Source organism: Cololabis saira, chromosome 3 (assembly GCF_033807715.1).
Source record: "Cololabis saira isolate AMF1-May2022 chromosome 3, fColSai1.1, whole genome shotgun sequence".
NCBI classification, from domain to species: Eukaryota; Metazoa; Chordata; class Actinopteri; order Beloniformes; family Belonidae; genus Cololabis; species Cololabis saira.
The window spans coordinates 17222058-17242021 of record NC_084589.1 but is presented as its reverse complement, the minus strand read 5'-3'; the positions used below and the strand labels follow the sequence as shown (position 1 = coordinate 17242021).

Sequence of the window (19964 nt, the reverse complement as noted above, 5' to 3'; positions counted from 1 at the left end):
ACAAAACATCCAAACTCAGCTACTCAGACAAAAGGTTTATTTTCCTAGGTTGTTTTTTTTTTTAAATAATAAAAGAAATGGGTATGATTAAATGAAGAGCTCTAATTGAATAGTACATGCTCATGTATATGTTAATGGTGATCAGACTTTAACCCTGAAAGGATCCTTAATTATTTATTTCACTGAACAAGGATCATTTATTTTGACAGAATAGTGCACATCATAAAGTAATAATATGTGGAGATTCAACCTGCACATATCCACAACTTCATGCCATGTAAATCACACACACGTTTCTGGTATCATCATGTTAACGCCAAGCATGCACCTCCTGTCACTGTACAATGCAGTAGAAAACCTGAATGCTTAAAGGGGACCTATTATGGCATTTAACACCTATTTTAAACAGACCTTGAATGTCTTAAACTTAAACAAGCTTTTGATTGTTTTTGCTAAATGAATTAGAAATTCAGCCTCTGAGCCATGTCTTTAGCATCCCAGTCTCTAACCTCATTATCTATGCAGGATTCTGAGTGGGCGGGGCTATGATAATGAGGCTCTGTGCTGATCGGCTGCCTGAATGACGTGATACACCGCTACGAAAAAATGGCGGAAGCTCCGGCTGGCGGAGTTAGTTGTGGGCGTGGTTTCACGCATCGCAGGCCAACCTATGTAAATCGCATTTACACAACGCAACGAAACGCAACGAAAGGGAGCAGAATCTGAACGGCTCGTAGAAGCCACATCACACTGGACGGCTCATCCGGGCGGCTGTACAGACACTGCAGAATTTGGTTACTTTCCTCCTTCTCTGAGTTGGCAGGCTGAGGGGAGACCACTTTATATATGTTAAAGCAAGAGAAAACGTGGTTCTCATAATAGGTCCCCTTTAACCACTGCAACACAAACACCTCCCAACATTCATCTCTCCACAGAGGTCAACTCACCAGATGGTTGGCGGTTCAGATCCTTCGACTTCCAGATAATCGGACTTCTCCTCCATCTGAAACTCTGTGAACACCAAAGAGATGGTGTCGCCTGGATCTGCCAGTATGGTCCACTTACACTCCCCGCTGCTGCCCAGGCCGCCGGCACCTCCGCCTCCGCCATTGCCAGGGGAGTCACCGCCGGGGAAATCAAAACTGGAGATGAGCCCGCTGGAGCCTCTCAGGGTGCCACCGCACGTGTCCTCGGCTGTCAGTCACCAAAGAGGAGCCCAGGGTGGGGGTGGGTGGGAGTGACAGAGAGAGACGCATGTATTCTGGGTTATTTCAGGCCTTTTGCTGGATGGGAGGAAAAAAAATGACTGCTGGCATTAAACATCTGTGGTTGTCTACTCGGATAACTTCACACCAAAGAAAAACCTAGGTGAAATCTGTACATTGAACTGTGGAGACCATTCAAACACAAATCTTGATTTATTTGTCACACATTCTCAGGTTTTCGATCGCAGCATCTACACCCGGGTTTAGCACGTGGGCAGAGCTGTTGGCAATAAGACAGTTTGAAGGTGGCTTGTGTTTTCTTTGCAGCGGCAAAAATAACGTGAACAGACAAGTGCTAATTAACAGTAATTATCAGTTGACAAGTTAACAAATCAATTAATCTCTCGCTTATTCTGACAGTTGTCTTCATTACTGTCAAAACATGTGAGGAAATGTAATTGATATTTCTTGTGGTTTTTCCTCTTAGGAATTGATCTTGGTTTCCTCAAATCCCCGTAAAGTTTCAGGAAACAAAATACTGCTGATAAACAGAGCTTATAATGCTACAAAAAAAAAAGAGAAGAAAAATTCCGATGTAGGAGGCGCGGTGCGTCAGCTGAATGTTAATGCTCTCCATCATAACAGTGGCTTGCTCTCTTTCCCTCCATGCAGCTTTTCTCTTTTGCCCCACTCCTTCTACTATTACTCACCACCCCTCCCATTGATTCCTGTATCCATTTTTCCCCCTAGCTCCCTCTGTAAAGAATCCAAATGATGGCAGGGTTTTCACAGTTTTTATATCATTTAAGATGACAACGTGACACTCAGCTGTGCCAGCTGAAACCATTGATGGCTCAGCTCTGCTTTCAGGGCTGTCAGAGCGGCAAGCCTCAAAGTATGCCTGTATGCTGCATTAAACGATTGGACAAGGAACAGGAACGTGGATATCAAACTGAAGAGAAGATGAAGAAAACAAAAAAAAGGAAAAATGGTGATGAGATGAGCAGGGCGGCTCTATTCTTTGAAACATTAGCAGAAGCGCTTCACAGGGAGTGAAATGGCTATTATGTGATACTTTTCATTCGTACTACCCCAAGCTCAGGTCTAATCTAGCCACATTGGGGTTTGTTTTTCAACCCTGCGATCCGTTTATGGTTTAGGCCATTATAAGTGTACTTAATAAAACCCTTCCCAAGAAATATAACCAAAATGCATTTAAGATCAAAAAGAGCTCTTCGGATTTGTAGAGTATCACTTGGAATGATATCAAACTACTGCAGGATCCAAGTGGAGGAGCAATGTCACTTTCAGTGTCTCAATGGTCAGAAAAGCAAATTTGGAGAGAAAAAAGTGCTAATGAAGATGGAGTTTCCTGTTTTAAAGACATACAATTTGGAGAAGTATGAGGCGGTGATAAAAGACGTCATGTATAAAACCACGATGGGAACATATGGCTTATGTAAGAGTGCATTAGTCGTAATTTTACGGATCAAATTTTGAATTGATTCATCTTTACCGAAGATTACTTCCTCCACTCTTCTTAAAACGGGACATCCAGTCAAGTTCAGAATATTGATTCACCTTGTTTCATAATTATAGGAGCACTGATTATCCTTTACTGGTATCTATCTACAAAGTTACAGATTGTAACAAAGATACAGGCCTCATTCTCAGCTTGCCTGCTGTTTAGGAGACAAGACAGCACCCAAAAGAAATGGAAAACAAATGTGAGAAGCCTCTCTAGCTACACACTGTAGATTTATCACAAATCAAGTCTCTTTCATTACGTGCTTCACAACGTTTTAATCTAAACGTCTTATGTTGACAATGGGAGATGACTTTTGAACTCCTCTATGTTGTGTTAATAAATGTGTATTTTACTGGATAAAAAGAGTCAAGTGAAAATAAGGACACTTATTTCAGCGTTTCTGTGGCGGTATTACAGACTTATTCGCTGTGATGAATACCTTTAGCTAAACCACTTTATAATTAGATATTTATACAACTTTATACATCAAACGTTCAGCATGATATTGTTCACATTTGATCAAACTCACTGAGTTCTAAGCAATTCTACAATGAACCGGTGAAAATCTTCGGTAACAGTAAGTACAGGTGTCCACATACGCATAAAACAGACATGAGTCGGACAAAAAACTTAAGAGTGAGAATTTTAACGTGGAATAAAACAAAACACGTTAATACCAGCTTAAGAGAGCTGAATATTTATTCAGCCTTTTATACTTCCATTAGAGCAAATACAGACCCACAGTCTGAACGCCACTGGAATAGACTCTACACTGTTTTTATGTTGTATGTATAACGCACCCGAACATAAACAGCATTATGCACTTTTGAAAGGATGGTCAATGAAAATGTTCTGATGTTGTTGACAGGTCTTTCAGCAACAGCAGAAAGAATGTAAAGGAACTTTAAGGACAATAACACCTGATCGTTTGAACCCTTTCTTAAACAGTCGACAAGCTCAAATTGTAGTTTAGAGGCACAAAGGAAAGAATCAATACGCTGATTATCCTAAGGTCATTAGACTCTTAAATTGAAGGGCTCTGAATGAGATTCACGGACCCACTTACAAACATTTTCCAATTTTTTTTAATATATATTTTGAAGAGTGTTGGGAACCCAGTTCAACAAGATTCTTTAAGACATCTGTAACGACTGAGGCATCATGGGATGATGCGTGGTATGTCAAAATCAATCAAATATCAATACACAGTGGGGGATATGAATTAATTCAGCTTGCTCTCGATCGAATGCATGCTGGTCATTGAATGCAAGCAACTTCAAATAAATACATTTTTAGTTTTTAGTCAAACTCAAAATGTGCACAAAAAAAAGTACATGAATTACAGAGGAAAATTGGGAAAAAGAAATTCATAAATCGTATATTAGAAACAAGCTTGCTTTGCTTTTTCATTTAGCACACATGCACAACATTGTAAATCACAATCAGCCACACTACTGTTATTGCAGTACAACTTGCAAACTTTATGGAGCTTCAGTCACATAATGCTTTGCAGGTTTCATAAATTCACTCACCATGTTTGGTGAAATTTTTTTAATTCAGTTTTGCAAATGAAGCTCAGGAAAACAAGAGAAACTGAATTGTGGACAATGTGTTCCTCAGCTAATCAATCCAGCATGCTCTGTGTTTAAAAATGAAAATGGATCTCTCTTTTTAAAGAACTGTCAGTAACAAAAAAAAAAAAAGATGGTAGTGAGGATTACGATAGCTTTAGCTGAGCTCATTTACATCCCCAGCATCAGCAATCTAATGCTACTTGAGGACGGATTAAGCCTCTCCCCCCTTGACTTTGATCAGATATACAGCACTTGTCTTTCTACTTAGAAGTATTCACCCTTAAGGATAAAAAGGAAGGAACTCATGTATAATTTTTTACACTACCCCAGGTTTTTCCTTTGTAATAATCCTGGTGTTAATGGAAGGGAGTGACTGTCTACAGTAAGTCTCTCCTTTGCTTTGCTCCGAGTCATGTTAAACATTGATGGGGTTGAGGAATGGGAAGGAGATCTGTAGAAGGCACAGAGGTTCATTTTGCATCATGCATATTTCTGGCGGTCATTTCATTACAGTGTCCATCTCTATGGAATTTCTAATTCTAAATGAATTATGAGCCAAGAAAAGGAGGATTCAATGAGCAATTTTGTACTGTGGGAACGGGAGTAATACTAGATAAAAGTGAGGTGTTTTATCATTTTGTTTCATGGTATAGTCTGTAATGACCCTCATTATCATCTCATTCGTCTTTTGAAATCAATGTATCTTAAGTATGGAGGTTTATATTGGTAGCGCTGCTCTTAATTCAAATACTGTTAAAATGGTTGTCTGTCTTCATGCTCATAGTACCTTCTGGATGAGATGTGGAGCCATTTTCATTAAAATTTTAACTGTAAAATGTAACACGGTGCTGCATCTGAACAATTTTGTAAAGTGAGAGCCTTATTTTGAGATTTGACCTCATATTGTGCATAGCTGAGGGTTTAAAATACTCTGGACAGAACTATGTGATCGGTCCCTTCACATTAGCACGGCTTTCTGTGGCCTGATTTTCTTATTTTGTTGGACAGTAGCTGGCAGGCTGAATGACAGTGTATCAATAGACCGTATCCTCATGTTGCCATGCTGCTCCCTGCTTGCCGTCTCATTGGCTGGTTTAATGAATGTCAAGAGACAATTTAGATAGATAAAAGGAATCAAAATAGGCCTCTGGGACGGATAGTATTAGTCACAATAGCTATTAGTTCTCCAACTCGCTGCCTATTTCCCCCGCAGTACTTTTATTTTTTATTTATTTAAATCAGTCTTTCTTACTATGACGCAAAATAAAAACACCTAAATGATTTACCTACACAGAAAAGTACCTTCTATTTTAGGAATTATTATGAATTAAAAGAATTGTTAGTAATTTGTTTAATTTATTTTAGTAATTACATGTAATAGTTGCCCCATTTGGGTCTACAATCGTACATCTTGGTTGTCTCCCTGCATCTCACTCTTTTCCCTGCTCTATTTTCCAAACTTTCTCTGTGATGAACACATCCAAAGCTAAATGTTAAACAAACATGATTTAATTTTTCTTTTCTGAACGCCAGAAAGGGACAGTGAACTAGGTGAAACATGAAGGAGAAAGATACTGTAATAAAAAGATGGCGACTAGATGAAAGACTGCCCTGGGATGGAGTGGGGGTGGATGGTGGATTGGGGAGAGGTTTTTTGTTGCTTTGAGTTTACCCTGAAACAATCGGTGATGAGGAGAAAGGGCAGGATCTCTCAGGAAATACGATCAAAGGACCATCTGCGTACCTACAGGAGCCAGCCCGGATTTCATTGAGAGATTGTGGCTAAAGCCGTGCCCATGCTGGCCTGAGAAAGAGTGATGTTTGTGGCCCGTGGCAATGGAGGCTGACATGGTTCTTAAATGAAAAGAACGCTCCATCTGCAGCTTTCCGCTGTCTGTAAGCTTGCCATTTCTAAAACCTACAAAGTCATTTTAATTATTCTCAGTCTTGCACTGTAAACCAAAATGGCATGATAACATTTGCTCTGCTGGCTTCATGATTTCTTGGGATTAAGTGTTAAAAAGGAAAAAAGGACGTCTTTGACTCCCTTTTATAGTACATCCGCTTTTTTTACTCAGATAACTTTGTACATCTGAAGCCAAGCGGTCCAACAGAAGCGGGAACTAATTAGATCAAAATTAAATCAAAACCTCTTTTTCTGTAAAGATATTTCCTTCTCTCTTAGTGGATTGATGTGATTAAGTAAAGAAAAAAATTGAAAGTAATCACAGACTGAGCATAAATATGATCGCTGTGTAAGGCTTGTCGTTTTTGACTCAGAAAATCTGACTAAGGTGTGTTTGATTTTGGATGAAGCTATCTTACTATACAACGATAGCAGACGATTGCTTCAGACTGGAAGGGAATATTTGAATCTGGGAAGTGCCTTCGATCAGTGAAATGGTGACAATGTTCTTAAAAAAAAGCTACTTTTTTCCTTCTTCTTGGCTCCCAAGTGACAAAAATCATTCTGGGAAATGATTCTGGGTGTAAGGAGTTGACACAGCAAATGCATCTGCTTCTCTGGACAATGTGTGCAAGCTTCCAGGTGATGAATAAACAAATATACATGAAAAGGCAAACTGCTGTTTCTTTAGAAGTCAAACAACCTTGAGTGACTTTTTAAGGAACTGTTGTACTGATTTTTCTTTCCTTTTAATATAAAAACATCAGCTTTCTTCTTCTTGTTTTTGTAATCTCATTAGGACATATTTTTTTGGTCTAGCCACTGATCTTATGGGGACCAGCAGACCTTGTGGAGACCAAAGCCCAGTCCTAATGAGGAAGAATAAAGGGAATTCCTAATAAGGGTATCTGTGTGTGTGTGTGTGTGTGTGTGTGTGTGTGTGTGTGTGTGTGTGTGTGTGTGTGTGTGTGTGTCTATGCAACTGGCATGACTAAACTGTATCTTGGTTGTGAAGTTACAGGTAAAATAAGAGCTCCAGAACATAAGAGAGCCGACAGAATTCCTTAAACCAACATATTGATATGTAAAACTGCATCTATTAGAAAGTCATGGTGGTTAATCACTTTGTTAAACCAGCAACTATGCAACTGCTTAATTACACAAGGACCAATATAACAGTGGAGTATGTGTCAGTAGAGAAGAACAAGGTTCAGTTAAACACATAAAAGGGAAAAAAGGCTGCATTGTAGGTGGAGAATGGATTACAAGTGAACAACAGCAAAACAATAGCTGAGGATGCATCCAGATCCAGTCACACAGCTGATGTGATGTCTCCTGGGACGCACGGAAGGACCACATACAGAGCTGGTGCCGACTCACACAGGCAGCGGGTGTCTTCTCGCTCTGTCAGTTTCTGGAAAATTACAGTCTGTAGAAACCACTGTTCATATACTCTCAGGATGTATCGGCATCAGAAAAACCTCCTACTTGTCTCTCATACTAATTCCTGCAGTGATGGCAGATAAGGAAACTGAGAAGGCAGCACCAACGCTCTACTGTATATCAGTTCCAAGGATTTTATTAAGGGTACACAAGTTGCTGCTTATAATGAGCAGATATCTTTTGAGAAGTTTTGTCTTAAGAGTGGTGGTTTAACATTACAACTGCAGAGTCTGCAAAGAGTTTAAAAGCTTTGGTTTGAGTTCTTTTGTCAGAAGAAGTGAGCTGCAGCATCCCAAATCAATTATTTTAAGTTCCTTTCACTTCCTTCATGACATGTTGCTTCTGTTTCGTTTCTGGGCTCACTGTGATGAAAAAATTATCCAACAGACAAAATATGACTCTGGATCATGTTATGTCCCGTTAATGATATCGTTCTTGTCACTGTAGGCATGCCTGATTTTACAGAAACATCAGTAGACGGACTGACGAGTGAGTGATGCAAGCAATGTACAAACAGCCGGTTAAAGAGATCAGATCACAAGTGGCGGCTCAAGACACATGTGAGAACGTTTATCAATACCATATGTGAGCACAAGTACTTAGATGACCCAGCATGCATTGTGGCACCAGGTTCAAACTGTATCAAAGACATGATCACGTCTTCATTTTGTTTCTATTTTTATCTCATTAATATATGTTTTGTTACAGATTGAGAAAAGGAGCTTGTTGAGACAAATTACTGACGCAATATGCACAATAGCGTCTGAGGAAATATAGATATTAACCTCTCCATATCCTAGAAATATACAGTATTACATCTCAAGTACTGATGATTTTTCAATCATATGAGAGATCGTTATGCTGTAAACTGGTGTAAGTTATTACTGCATGTAAATTAAACTAGTGTTATTGTTAATTTTTTACTTTTTCTTGTTTAAGATCAGAAACACCTGTGCACAGAACACATAGCAACCCAAATAAATCAGATAAGGCAGAAAAGACTTAAATTTGCACCAATCTTTCTTAAAGCATTGTTCAGACTACTTGCTCCACAGGGAGAGATATTTAATTAACCTTTTGAGCCATGGAAACCCTAATCAACTCATTTATCATAATGAAAATCATGCTATCAGACAGAAAAATATATTTTTTGGTCTCATGAAGGCTTGTGCAACTTTAGCACATGAGGCGCAGTCTTCCAATCCCTCTGCAAATCGTTATAAAGTAATTATCACTTAGTTATTAATATGAAGAGGTCAAACCAAACTAATCCGCTCCTCATTTTCAATTTCTTAAGGAAGCATGAATCTAAACTACTATCAAGCACTCTTTTATGATAACCTGCAATGACATGCTACAGCTGGAGTAAAACGTTGCCTGAAGACGAACGCATTACAGGTCAATGTTTGGAGATAAGACAACCTTACCTCTGCAAATCGGCACAGGGAAATCCCACACTGACACGCCAGCTGCACTGGTCACGCAGGTGAGGAGCGAGTGGCCATCCAGAACGTAGCCCGTGACGCACCGGTAACGGATCTTGTCACCCACGTTGAACTGGGTTCCATTAAGTATGCCTTTGGTTGGAACCCCAGGGTTTCCACACGAGCTGCTTCTCAGCTCTGGAAAATGACAAGAAAAAAGGAGAAAAAAAATGGATGAGATAGGGTTGTTACAAATGACAATTCATTATATTGTACGCTCAACATTGGCTATCTCATCAAAAGTCAAAATTTCATAAATGTATTGGGGTGAGCTAAAAGTGAGATAAAAATAAGTACTTTAGCAAAAAGGTAGAAAATCAAGGTGATAAAATGTGGCATGGAGTCATGAAAGAGGAGGCCATGGCTGCAGACTATAATCATTTTCTTGAATGCTACATAATAACTGCTTTGCCTAATAATAGGGGGGATAGTTGCAATTACGTTCATAGATTCAACTTTATTGAAAGCACCAAAGTGCTGAATTATCAGATGACCTTGATGACCTTGCATGTATGCTTTATATTACTTGCTGTTAGTTTTACATTTGTGGTTCCTTTTAGTTGGTCTGGAAGAGAATTATTATAACAACAACAAAGAGAAGGTATCGGGGATTTCCAATAGGTTTTTGCTTTTCAGGCTCTGTTCTAGCAGTCTGCGCATTTAACTTCAAATATAATAGACCACTGGACTTAAATATATAGTTCGAAGAGGTGGCCTTGTACAATCTGAATAAGAGGACAAATCAAAGTAAACTTTTGATAAAATTTAAAAAATAAGGCAACAGACTTCCGGTTTGGTTGAGCATGTGAGGAGCCGCGTCGTCTCTGGCTCTGGCAGCGGTACCTTTAAAAACGTACTTTTTCCACTAATACCCCTATTGACTGGGCGTTAAATAAGTTAAAGGAGAATCATATATGCCTTGGTAGAATGTCAAAAGCAACAAAGACCCCGAAAGCTTCGAGGCAACAGGCCGCAGCTGACACCGCTCCTGAGGGGGATGATGCCCCCCTGGCTAACATTGCTAGCCTGCTAGAGGACCACAGAGCTGGGATCGCAGCCGACTTTAAAGCGACGTTCGCTGCTCTGGAACGGAGCCTTGAAAAAATACAGACGACAGTGACGGAGCACGGCCAGCGTATGGACTCGTTAGAAACTAACGCCGAGCTGCAGGACCAGCGAATTCAAGCGCTGGAGGAGAGATGTGCGACGCTAGCCGTTAGCAACACCAAGCTAGCGGCGAAGACCGCCGACCTGGAAAGCCGTAGCCGGAGAAATAACATCAGGATTGTCGGCTTACCAGAATCTATAGAAGGACCCAGACTCACGACCTTCTTCGCCGACCTCCTGGTGGAAGTATTCGGCGACCAGACTCTTCAATCCTCCCCGGAGCTGGACCGGGCCCACCGATCGCTAGCTGCTAAACCTCCGCCCGGCTCGCGGCCCAGACCGGTGATTATCCGCCTGCATCGTTTCCAGACGAAGGAGCTGATCATCCGGGAGGCCCGCACGAGACGAGGGAAGCTCCAGTACCGTGGGTCCCAGATCCAGATCTTTGAGGACTACACGCCGGAGGTTGCCGAGGAACGAGCTAAGTATCGTCCGGTGATGGCTGAGCTTTACAACCTCGCTCTGAGACCATCGCTTCTTTTTCCGGCGCGTCTTCAGATTACTCTGGAGAGCGGGACGAGGAAGCGGTTCCTGTCGCCCGAGGAGGCTGCCGCGTTCGCGGCCAGCTACAAACAAACGCCGAGGCCTGAGAGCACTTAGCCTGCGCCTAATGTGCTAACGTGCTAACATGCTAATTTTTGCCAGCTCTCCTGAGGAGAGGATGTTTCACTGGTGAGTTTTACGACCAAAACAAGGACTGGCGGAGCCTTAACACTCGTAACTTCACAAGGACGATATGTTTAATTTTTAACAATGTTGAATTGTTCACTTTATATTTTTTATATTATAAAAGTCAAGATGTTGGTGCTAAAGGTTGCACTTTGTTAGATTTTCCAAAGGTAATTGTTTTAACTTTTGACTTTATTTCAGTTTGAACAGCATGTCACTTTATTTAAGTTGAATGGAGGTCAATTTATAGATTGTTTTAAATTAATGCTGTAATGAAGAGGAGCAGTTCCTACCATCACATGATGTCTAGATCTGAGTAGATAATGCCTGGTATGTTTCCTAATTTATTCTTGGGGTTCGCCTTTGCATATCTACGTATGTTATGCCGTTAACGTTATGGGTAATATGTTCAGGATTTAAATTCATTATGATGGGGGTTTAAACTGAGTTAAATAAGCTGCCAGAGTTAAGACGAAAGAAGAAGAATACAGATGATGCAGAAAGGGAAGTATGGATATTTGAGTTTGGTTTTGTGGAAAGGGATTTCGGGGAAGAAATGGGAAATTACCTTTTTGCCTGATATTGTGGGGTTTTTTTTATATTTGTTTTTATTTTTTGTTTTTGTTTTTGCTGTATTTTATTTTACGACTTTATTTACCTTGTGCTGTGATGTCAATGTGCAGGTGACTTACTCACTTTTTGCTGCTTACATCCTGAGGCTGGCTGGACGATTTTACTGCAGAGCGCTGAACCATGGCTAGTGTGACCAATGGGGGCGCGGTTGGTGGACGGACCGTGAGGATTATTTCCCTTAACACTGGTGGGCTGAACGCAGCGATCAAACGCACTAAGGTTATGACACACATCAAAAACTTAAATGCTGAAATTATGTTTCTCCAGGAAACACATTTATGTAATTCTGACCATAAGAAATTAAATAGACCATGGATTGACCAAAATTTTCATTCTCGATTCACTGTTAAAACTAGGGGCACAGCTATATTGATCCGGAAAAATGTTCATTTTACGCCAGATAAGGTAGTAGCAGACCCCAACGGTCGTTACGTTATTGTTAGTGGCATACTGTATGGAAAGCCTGTAATTCTAGCCTCCGTGTACGCTCCCAACTGGGACGACTACAATTTTGTGAACTCATTGCTGACTTCAATTCCAAATTTAGACTCGCACCAACTGATAATGGGAGGAGACATGAACTGTGTTATTGACACAGCACTGGACAGGTCTAATCCACGACGAACTCCACCTATGAAAATGTCTCAGGCTCTCTCCGTATTTATGGATCAATGTGGATTTGTTGACCCCTGGAGATTCTTACATCCCTCTTTAAGAAAATACTCCTTCTTTTCCCACGCACATCGTTCATTTTCACGTATAGACTATTTTTTGATAGATAAAAATCTTATTCCAGCAGTTGTCTCTGCTCAATACCTGCCTATTACAGTGTCGGATCATGCCACAGTGGTGTTGGACCTTCACTTTAATATGAAGCCGAAGGGATTCAGACATTGGAGGTTGAACCCTCTTTTACTGGCGGATGCTGACTTTTGCAAGCACGTTTCTGAAGAGATTAACTTTTTCTGTGAGACTAATCAAAACGGCGAGACCTCCCCATCTCTACTCTGGGACACTCTCAAAGCCTATATAAGGGGCAGAATTATCTCTTTCACATCTCACGCAAATAAGCTGCGGAGGTCGCGTCAGAAGGTGCTAGAAGAAGCTATTGCAGATCTAGATAATTTACTCTCGTCTTCGTACACACCGGATTTGTGTAAGAAAAGAACGGGTCTTAAAACGGAACTTGATTTACTTCTCACTACTGAAGCTGAAAAACTCCTTCTGCGCTCTCGAGGGTTGGTATATGAACATGGTGAAAAGGCGGGTCGCCTCCTGGCTCATCAGCTGAAGGCTAAAACAGCGTCAAATCAAATTACTCAAATAACAGATGGATCAGGCTCTGTAACCTCGGATCCAGAGAAGATAAACAACACTTTCAAGTCGTTTTTCTCCCGTTTATATGCCTCAGAATCCCCTGGTGAGGAAAACCGTCTACATGATTTCTTCGAAGGATTGGGACTGCCCAAAGTGTCGCCTGAAGATAACCTAAGGCTTGACGCTGACATTACACTTTCAGAAATTAAAGACGCAATTCGGTCAATGAACAGTGGAAAGTCTCCAGGTCCCGATGGGTACCCGGTTGAGTTCTTTAAAAGATTTTCAGACCAACTGGCCCCTCTATTGCTTGAAATGTTTAATTCCTCATACAAACAGGGCACCCTACCGCCTACACTTATGCAGGCCTCTATCTCCTTAATTTTTAAAAAGGGTAAGGACCCTTTAAATTGCGCCTCCTACCGTCCAATATCGCTTCTCCCTGTCGACGTTAAAATACTCGCAAAAATTTTAGCTCGACGCTTAGAATCTGTCATGCCCCTAATCATTTCAGAAGACCAAACCGGATTTATAAGGGGGAGACACTCTTACTTTAATATAAGACGACTTCTCAATGTCATCCACACCCCATCCTCGCCCAATAGCCCAGAGGTGGTAATATCGCTGGATGCGGAGAAAGCCTTTGACAGGGTGGAATGGGACTATCTCCTTTTCTCCCTGCGACAGTTCGGCTTCAACACTAATTTCATTTCATGGGTGAAACTACTTTACTCTTCACCCAGTGCCTCAGTGTGTACGAATAACCAGCATTCCTCACCGTTCGCTCTTTTTCGGGGCACACGTCAGGGGTGCCCGTTGTCCCCCTTACTTTTTGCTCTTTCAATTGAGCCACTATCAGTTGCTCTAAAGAAGGAGAGGGGTTTCAAGGGAATTGAAAGATGGGGTGTGGAACATCAGGTTTCTTTATACGCGGACGATCTGCTTCTCTATGTGAGGGATCCTTTGTCAAGCATCCCACACATTCTTACTCTGTTAGATTCCTTTGGTCAAATATCTGGATATAAGCTTAACATTGCTAAGAGCGAATACCTCCCAATCAACCAACTGGCTATAGACATACCACCGCTTACTATACCATTTAAAATAGCCGAAATAGGAATTAAATATCTTGGCATTACAATAACAAGATCCATGAAAACGATGCGAGAACAAAATTTAACTTCGTTAACAGCAGTGGTCAAATCAGATTTACAAAGATGGAACTTCCTGCCTTTGTCCTTAGCGGGGAGAGTGCAGATCGTGAAAATGAATGTGCTACCAAGATATCTATATGTCTTTCAATGCCTGCCCATATTCCTCCCCAAATCCTTTTTTACGACTATAAACGATTTGATCTCATCTTTCATCTGGGCCGGGAGGCGTCCAAGAGCAAGCCGAATGTTGCTCTGTAGAAACAGGTCAGCTGGAGGGCTGGGCTTACCCAATCTTATTGGATACTATTGGGCAGCCAATGTTCATAAAATAATATCATGGTTTGCTTCACCTCACTATAGCTGGTGCCAGATTGAGTCGGCGTCTTGCTCCTCTTCACTACTGGCTTTAGCATGTAGCACCTTGCCTCTCTCTCTGCCAAGTTTCACCGCCAACCCTGTTGTGACCGGCACACTGAAGATCTGGGCACAATCAAGACGTCACTTTGGTTGGCTCACCCTCCCCCTGGCTACTCCTATTTGCAATAACCACCTATTTATACCAGCAAAGATTGACCCTAATTATACTGCTTTAGGAAATAGGGGTCTGTGTAGCTTGGGAGACTTGTACATTGATGGTTTGTTTGCGAGCTTTAACCAGTTAATGTCTGTCTTTAATTTACGAAATTCTGATTTTTTCCGGTACTTACAGCTGCGCAATTTCGCTAAGACGCATTCGACCTCGTTCCCACATATACCAACACCTAGCGGGATAGATCTGGTGCTCAAAGCCAAAACTCTACCAAAGGCACGTATCTCGTTTTTATATAATTTACTCTCTCCGTCTGACGAATCGACTTTAAATAAGATTAAAATGGGCTGGGAGTCAGAACTTCAAATAAATCTCTCTGAAGCTTTTTGGGAGGGGGCTCTGAGTGCTGTTAACTCATCATCTAGTTGCGCTAGACTCTCCCTCATACAATTCAAGACCCTTCATAGACTTCATTATAGTAAAGAAAAACTCTCAAAGATTTACCCAGACAAAATAGACAATAAATGTAATAGATGCTCACAGACTCCGTGCAACCTTACTCACATGTTCTGGTCATGCCCCAAATTGTTTGAATTCTGGAAATCATTCTTTAAAGCTATCTCGGATATATTAGGCCTAGATTTAAGACCAAACCCACATATTGCTATTTTCGGCAAACCCCCAGACGATCATAGCACCACAGCCACCCAAAATAATGTTATTGCGTTTTCTTCCCTTGTTGCTCGTAGGAGAATTCTCTTGTTGTGGAAATCTCCCCAGCCACCATCAATTAAAACCTGGCTGAATGACATCTTATGTCTTCTGAAACTGGAGAAGATCAAGTTCTCACTCAGAGGCTCATCTGACAGGTTCTATATACACTGGAGACCCCTACTTAACTACTTTGATAAACTCCCAGCTCGGGAAGTTTCTGGTTGAGGATTCACCTCACGGCTTGAGTGGAACTCGCCCCTTCACGCCAGCCCACCAGTGGTCGCCCATTCAGCCACCTTAGAATAGCACAATATAACCACTCTGCTACGTTGACCGAGGAGTAAGCAGCCACCATCTCTCATTTTGCACGATGTTTGACAAGCACCTTTTTTGTCTTTTTTTTTTTTTTTTTTTTTTTATTTATTTATTTATTTATTTATTTATTTTTTTTATGTTTAGACCTGTGGTATTTATTTTGTCTTATTTTCTCGCATGTTACATTGCCATGTCGTGCCTGAGGTAACATGTTAGTTGTCCGATAGGTCTATGGGGTTTGGGAGGGGGGAGGGAGGGAGGGAGATGTTCTTTTATGTTTAAAAAAAGAAAAAAGTAAACCACTGTTCATTTGTATACATTGTTTGCCTCTGACTTGCATTTCATAAATAAAATTTACAAAAAAAAAAAAATAAGGCAACAAAAATATACGAGGGAGAAGAACTAACCGGCACATCCACCTGTTACACCTTTTAATGTTTCTGCTTTCTGTTTGACGTGTGATTTCCAGGAGAATCTGTCACAGTCTGCACATCTCCTGTCTGCTGTATCATTCCACTCACCTGTCTCTGCTCCACTCTACCTGTTGGCTACGGCTCCTTATCAAGCCAACGCTCCACACCTGCGAAAGGCCTGGCTGCATTTAAGCCTGCCCCCATCACTGCTTCAGTGCCAGATTGTTCTTGTGTCACGCCTGACTTTCCAGCGGTTTCCCCCGGACTGATCACCTGTTGCCGACCTCGCCTGTACCCAGCCTGCCTGCCTCGTCTCTGCCCTGCCTATTCCCTCCAGGTTACAAACCTGCTCTGCGGCTTTGGGCCCTCACCATACCCGTGACAGAATCAGCACTCAGGCATGCATTTATCAGTTTACTTCGGACGGATCAAACAGGATAACTTCAAAGTCACACGCCGCGTGTTTGTGAGTTCAGAATCAGACAAAACGTATAACCAAGCAGGGCTGAATATTATCTTTGAGAAGAACAGCACCCTACACTTATGCAGGCCTCTATCTCCTTAATTTTTAAAAAGGGTAAGGACCCTTTAAATTGCGCCTCCTACCGTCCAATATCGCTTCTCCCTGTCGACGTTAAAATACTCGCAAAAATTTTAGCTCGACGCTTAGAATCTGTCATGCCCCTAATCATTTCAGAAGACCAAACCGGATTTATAAAGGGGAGACACTCTTACTTTAACATAAGACGACTTCTCAATGTCATCCACACCGCATCCTCGCCCAATAGCCCAGAGGTGGTAATATCGCTGGATGCGGAGAAAGCCTTTGACAGGGTGGAATGGGACTATCTCCTTTTCTCCCTGCGACAGTTCGGCTTCAACAGTAATTTCATTTCATGGGTGAAACTACTTTACTCTTCACCCAGTGCCTCAGTGTGTACGAATAACCAGCATTCCTCACCGTTCGCTCTTTTTCGGGGCACACGTCAGGGGTGCCCGTTGTCCCCCTTACTTTTTGCTCTTTCAATTGAGCCACTATCAGTTGCTCTAAAGAAGGAGAGGGGTTTCAAGGGAATTGAAAGATGGGGTGTGGAACATCAGGTTTCTTTATACGCGGACGATCTGCTTCTCTATGTGAGGGATCCTTTGTCAAGCATCCCACACATTCTTACTCTGTTAGATTCCTTTGGTCAAATATCTGGATATAAACTTAACATTGCTAAGAGCGAATACCTCCCAATCAACCAACTGGCTATAGACATACCACCGCTTACTATACCATTTAAAATAGCCGAAATAGGAATTAAATATCTTGGCATTACAATAACAAGATCCATGAAAACGATGCGAGAACAAAATTTAACTTCGTTAACAGCAGTGGTCAAATCAGATTTACAAAGATGGAACTTCCTGCCTTTGTCCTTAGCGGGGAGAGTGCAGATCGTGAAAATGAATGTGCTACCAAGATATCTATATGTCTTTCAATGCCTGCCCATATTCCTCCCCAAATCCTTTTTTACGACTATAAACGATCTGATCTCATCTTTCATCTGGGCCGGGAGGCGTCCAAGAGCAAGCCGAATGTTGCTCTGTAGAAACAGGTCAGCTGGAGGGCTGGGCTTACCCAATCTTATTGGATACTATTGGGCAGCCAATGTTCATAAAATAATATCATGGTTTGCTTCACCTCACTATAGCTGGTGCCAGATTGAGTCGGCGTCTTGCTCCTCTTCACTACTGGCTTTAGCATGTAGCACCTTGCCTCTCTCTCTGCCAAGTTTCACCGCCAACCCTGTTGTGACCGGCACACTGAAGATCTGGGCACAATCAAGACGTCACTTTGGTTGGCTCACCCTCCCCCTGGCTACTCCTATTTGCAATAACCACCTATTTATACCAGCAAAGATTGACCCTAATTATACTGCTCTAGGAAATAGGGGTCTGTGTAGCTTGGGAGACTTGTACATTGATGGTTTGTTTGCGAGCTTTAACCAGTTAATGTCTGTCTTTAATTTACGAAATTCTGATTTTTTCCGGTACTTACAGCTGCGCAATTTCGCTAAGACGCATTCGACCTCGTTCCCACATATACCAACACCTAGCGGGATAGATCTGGTGCTCAAAGCCAAAACTCTACCAAAGGCACGTATCTCGTTTTTATATAATTTACTCTCTCCGTCTGACGAATTGACTTTAAATAAGATTAAAATGGGCTGGGAGTCAGAACTTCAAATAAATCTCTCTGAAGCTTTTTGGGAGGGGGCTCTGAGTGCTGTTAATTCATCATCTAGTTGCGCTAGACTCTCCCTCATACAATTCAAGACCCTTCATAGACTCCATTACAGTAAAGAAAAACTCTCAAAGATTTACCCAGACAAAATAGACAATAAATGTAATAGATGCTCACAGACTCCGTGCAACCTTACTCACATGTTCTGGTCATGCCCCAAATTGTTTGAATTCTGGAAATCATTCTTTAAAGCTATCTCGGATATATTAGGCCTAGATTTAAGACCAAACCCACATATTGCTATTTTCGGCAAACCCCCAGACGATCATAGCACTACAGCCACCCAAAATAATGTTATTGCGTTTTCTTCCCTTGTTGCTCGTAGGAGAATTCTCTTGTTGTGGAAATCTCCCCAGCCACCATCAATTAAAACCTGGCTGAATGACATCTTATGTCTTCTGAAACTGGAGAAGATCAAGTTCTCACTCAGAGGCTCATCTGACAGGTTTTATACACACTGGAGACCCCTACTTAACTACTTTGATAAACTCCCAGCTCGGGAAGTTTCTGGTTGAGGATTCACCTCACGGCTTAAGTGGAACTCGCCCCTTCACGCCAGCCCACCAGTGGTCGCCCATTCAGCCACCTCAGAATAGCCCAATATAACCACTCTGCCACGTTGACCGAGGAGTAAGCAGCCACCATCTCTCATTTTGCACGATGTTTGACAAGCACCTTTTTTGTCTTTTTTTTTTATTTTTTATTTTTTATTTTTTTTATTTATTTATTTTTTTTTTTTTTTTTTTTTTTTTTTTTTTTTTTATGTTTAGACCTGTGGTATTTATTTTGTCTTATTTTCTCGCATGTTACATTGCCATGTCGTGCCTGAGGTAACATGTTAGTTGTCTGATAGGTCTATGGGATTTGGGAGGGGGGAGGGAGGGAGGGAGATGTTCTTTTATGTTTTAAAAAAAGAAAAAAGTAAACCACTGTTCATTTGTATACATTGTTTGCCTCTGACTTGCATTTCATAAATAAAATTTACAAAATGAGAAGAACAGCACCAGGCCAAATCATGAACGCTTGCAAAAGTCTGGAAACCCAAAGTCAACGTTTCTAAAATATGACCCCATTTTGTAGAGACACTACATAAATAGATATTTTCTTATTCAAGACTACTACTTTTTTCCTTTTATTTTACAGTTTGACAATGACATAAAAACAAAAAAGGCAAAAAAAAAAAAAAAAGAAAAAAAGCCACGCATGTTCTGGACAGGTTTGTACCCTCTTTAGCGCTAAGTACAGATATTAGTGATTATTGCAGCCACCAGAGAGTCTCTGTTCTTTGTGGGAATAGTTTTGCTTACATTAGTTTTTTGCAGGGATGGACACTGTACAACTCCTGATATTTGGCATGCACTATTCCTTTAAGCTCTGATTACTTTGGTGACCATAGTAGAACCTCAAGTTCAAGCCTTTTGTGGTATTCAATTGACTTCATCCTGTTTTAGAAGAAAACCCTCACTCCATATTGTTGTTTTTTTGTGTTTTCTTTTCCCCAACAAGCCCAATGCCTGATCATTCCATTGCAGCTGAGTTTAAATGTCTAATGATGCCCTTCTCAACAGAAAGAGGGGCTTCCAACTTGGGTTTAGAGAAAAAAAATATGTCTAGGTTAAAAAA

General features: G+C 41.2%; 1 protein-coding gene across 1 annotated transcript in view; it reads right to left on the bottom strand.

Annotated features, from left to right (window-relative positions):
• LOC133426445 (CUB and sushi domain-containing protein 3-like) overlaps window positions 1–19964 on the bottom strand; it is a 289442-nt gene that overhangs the window by 211864 nt on the left and 57614 nt on the right. Inside the window, exons 4-5 of the mRNA XM_061716381.1 lie at window positions 9084–9278; window positions 948–1194 (exon numbers count right to left, since the gene is read on the bottom strand). Of these exons, the coding sequence (XP_061572365.1) occupies window positions 948–1194; window positions 9084–9278 (442 nt within the window). The remainder of the gene's footprint in view (window positions 1–947; window positions 1195–9083; window positions 9279–19964) is intronic.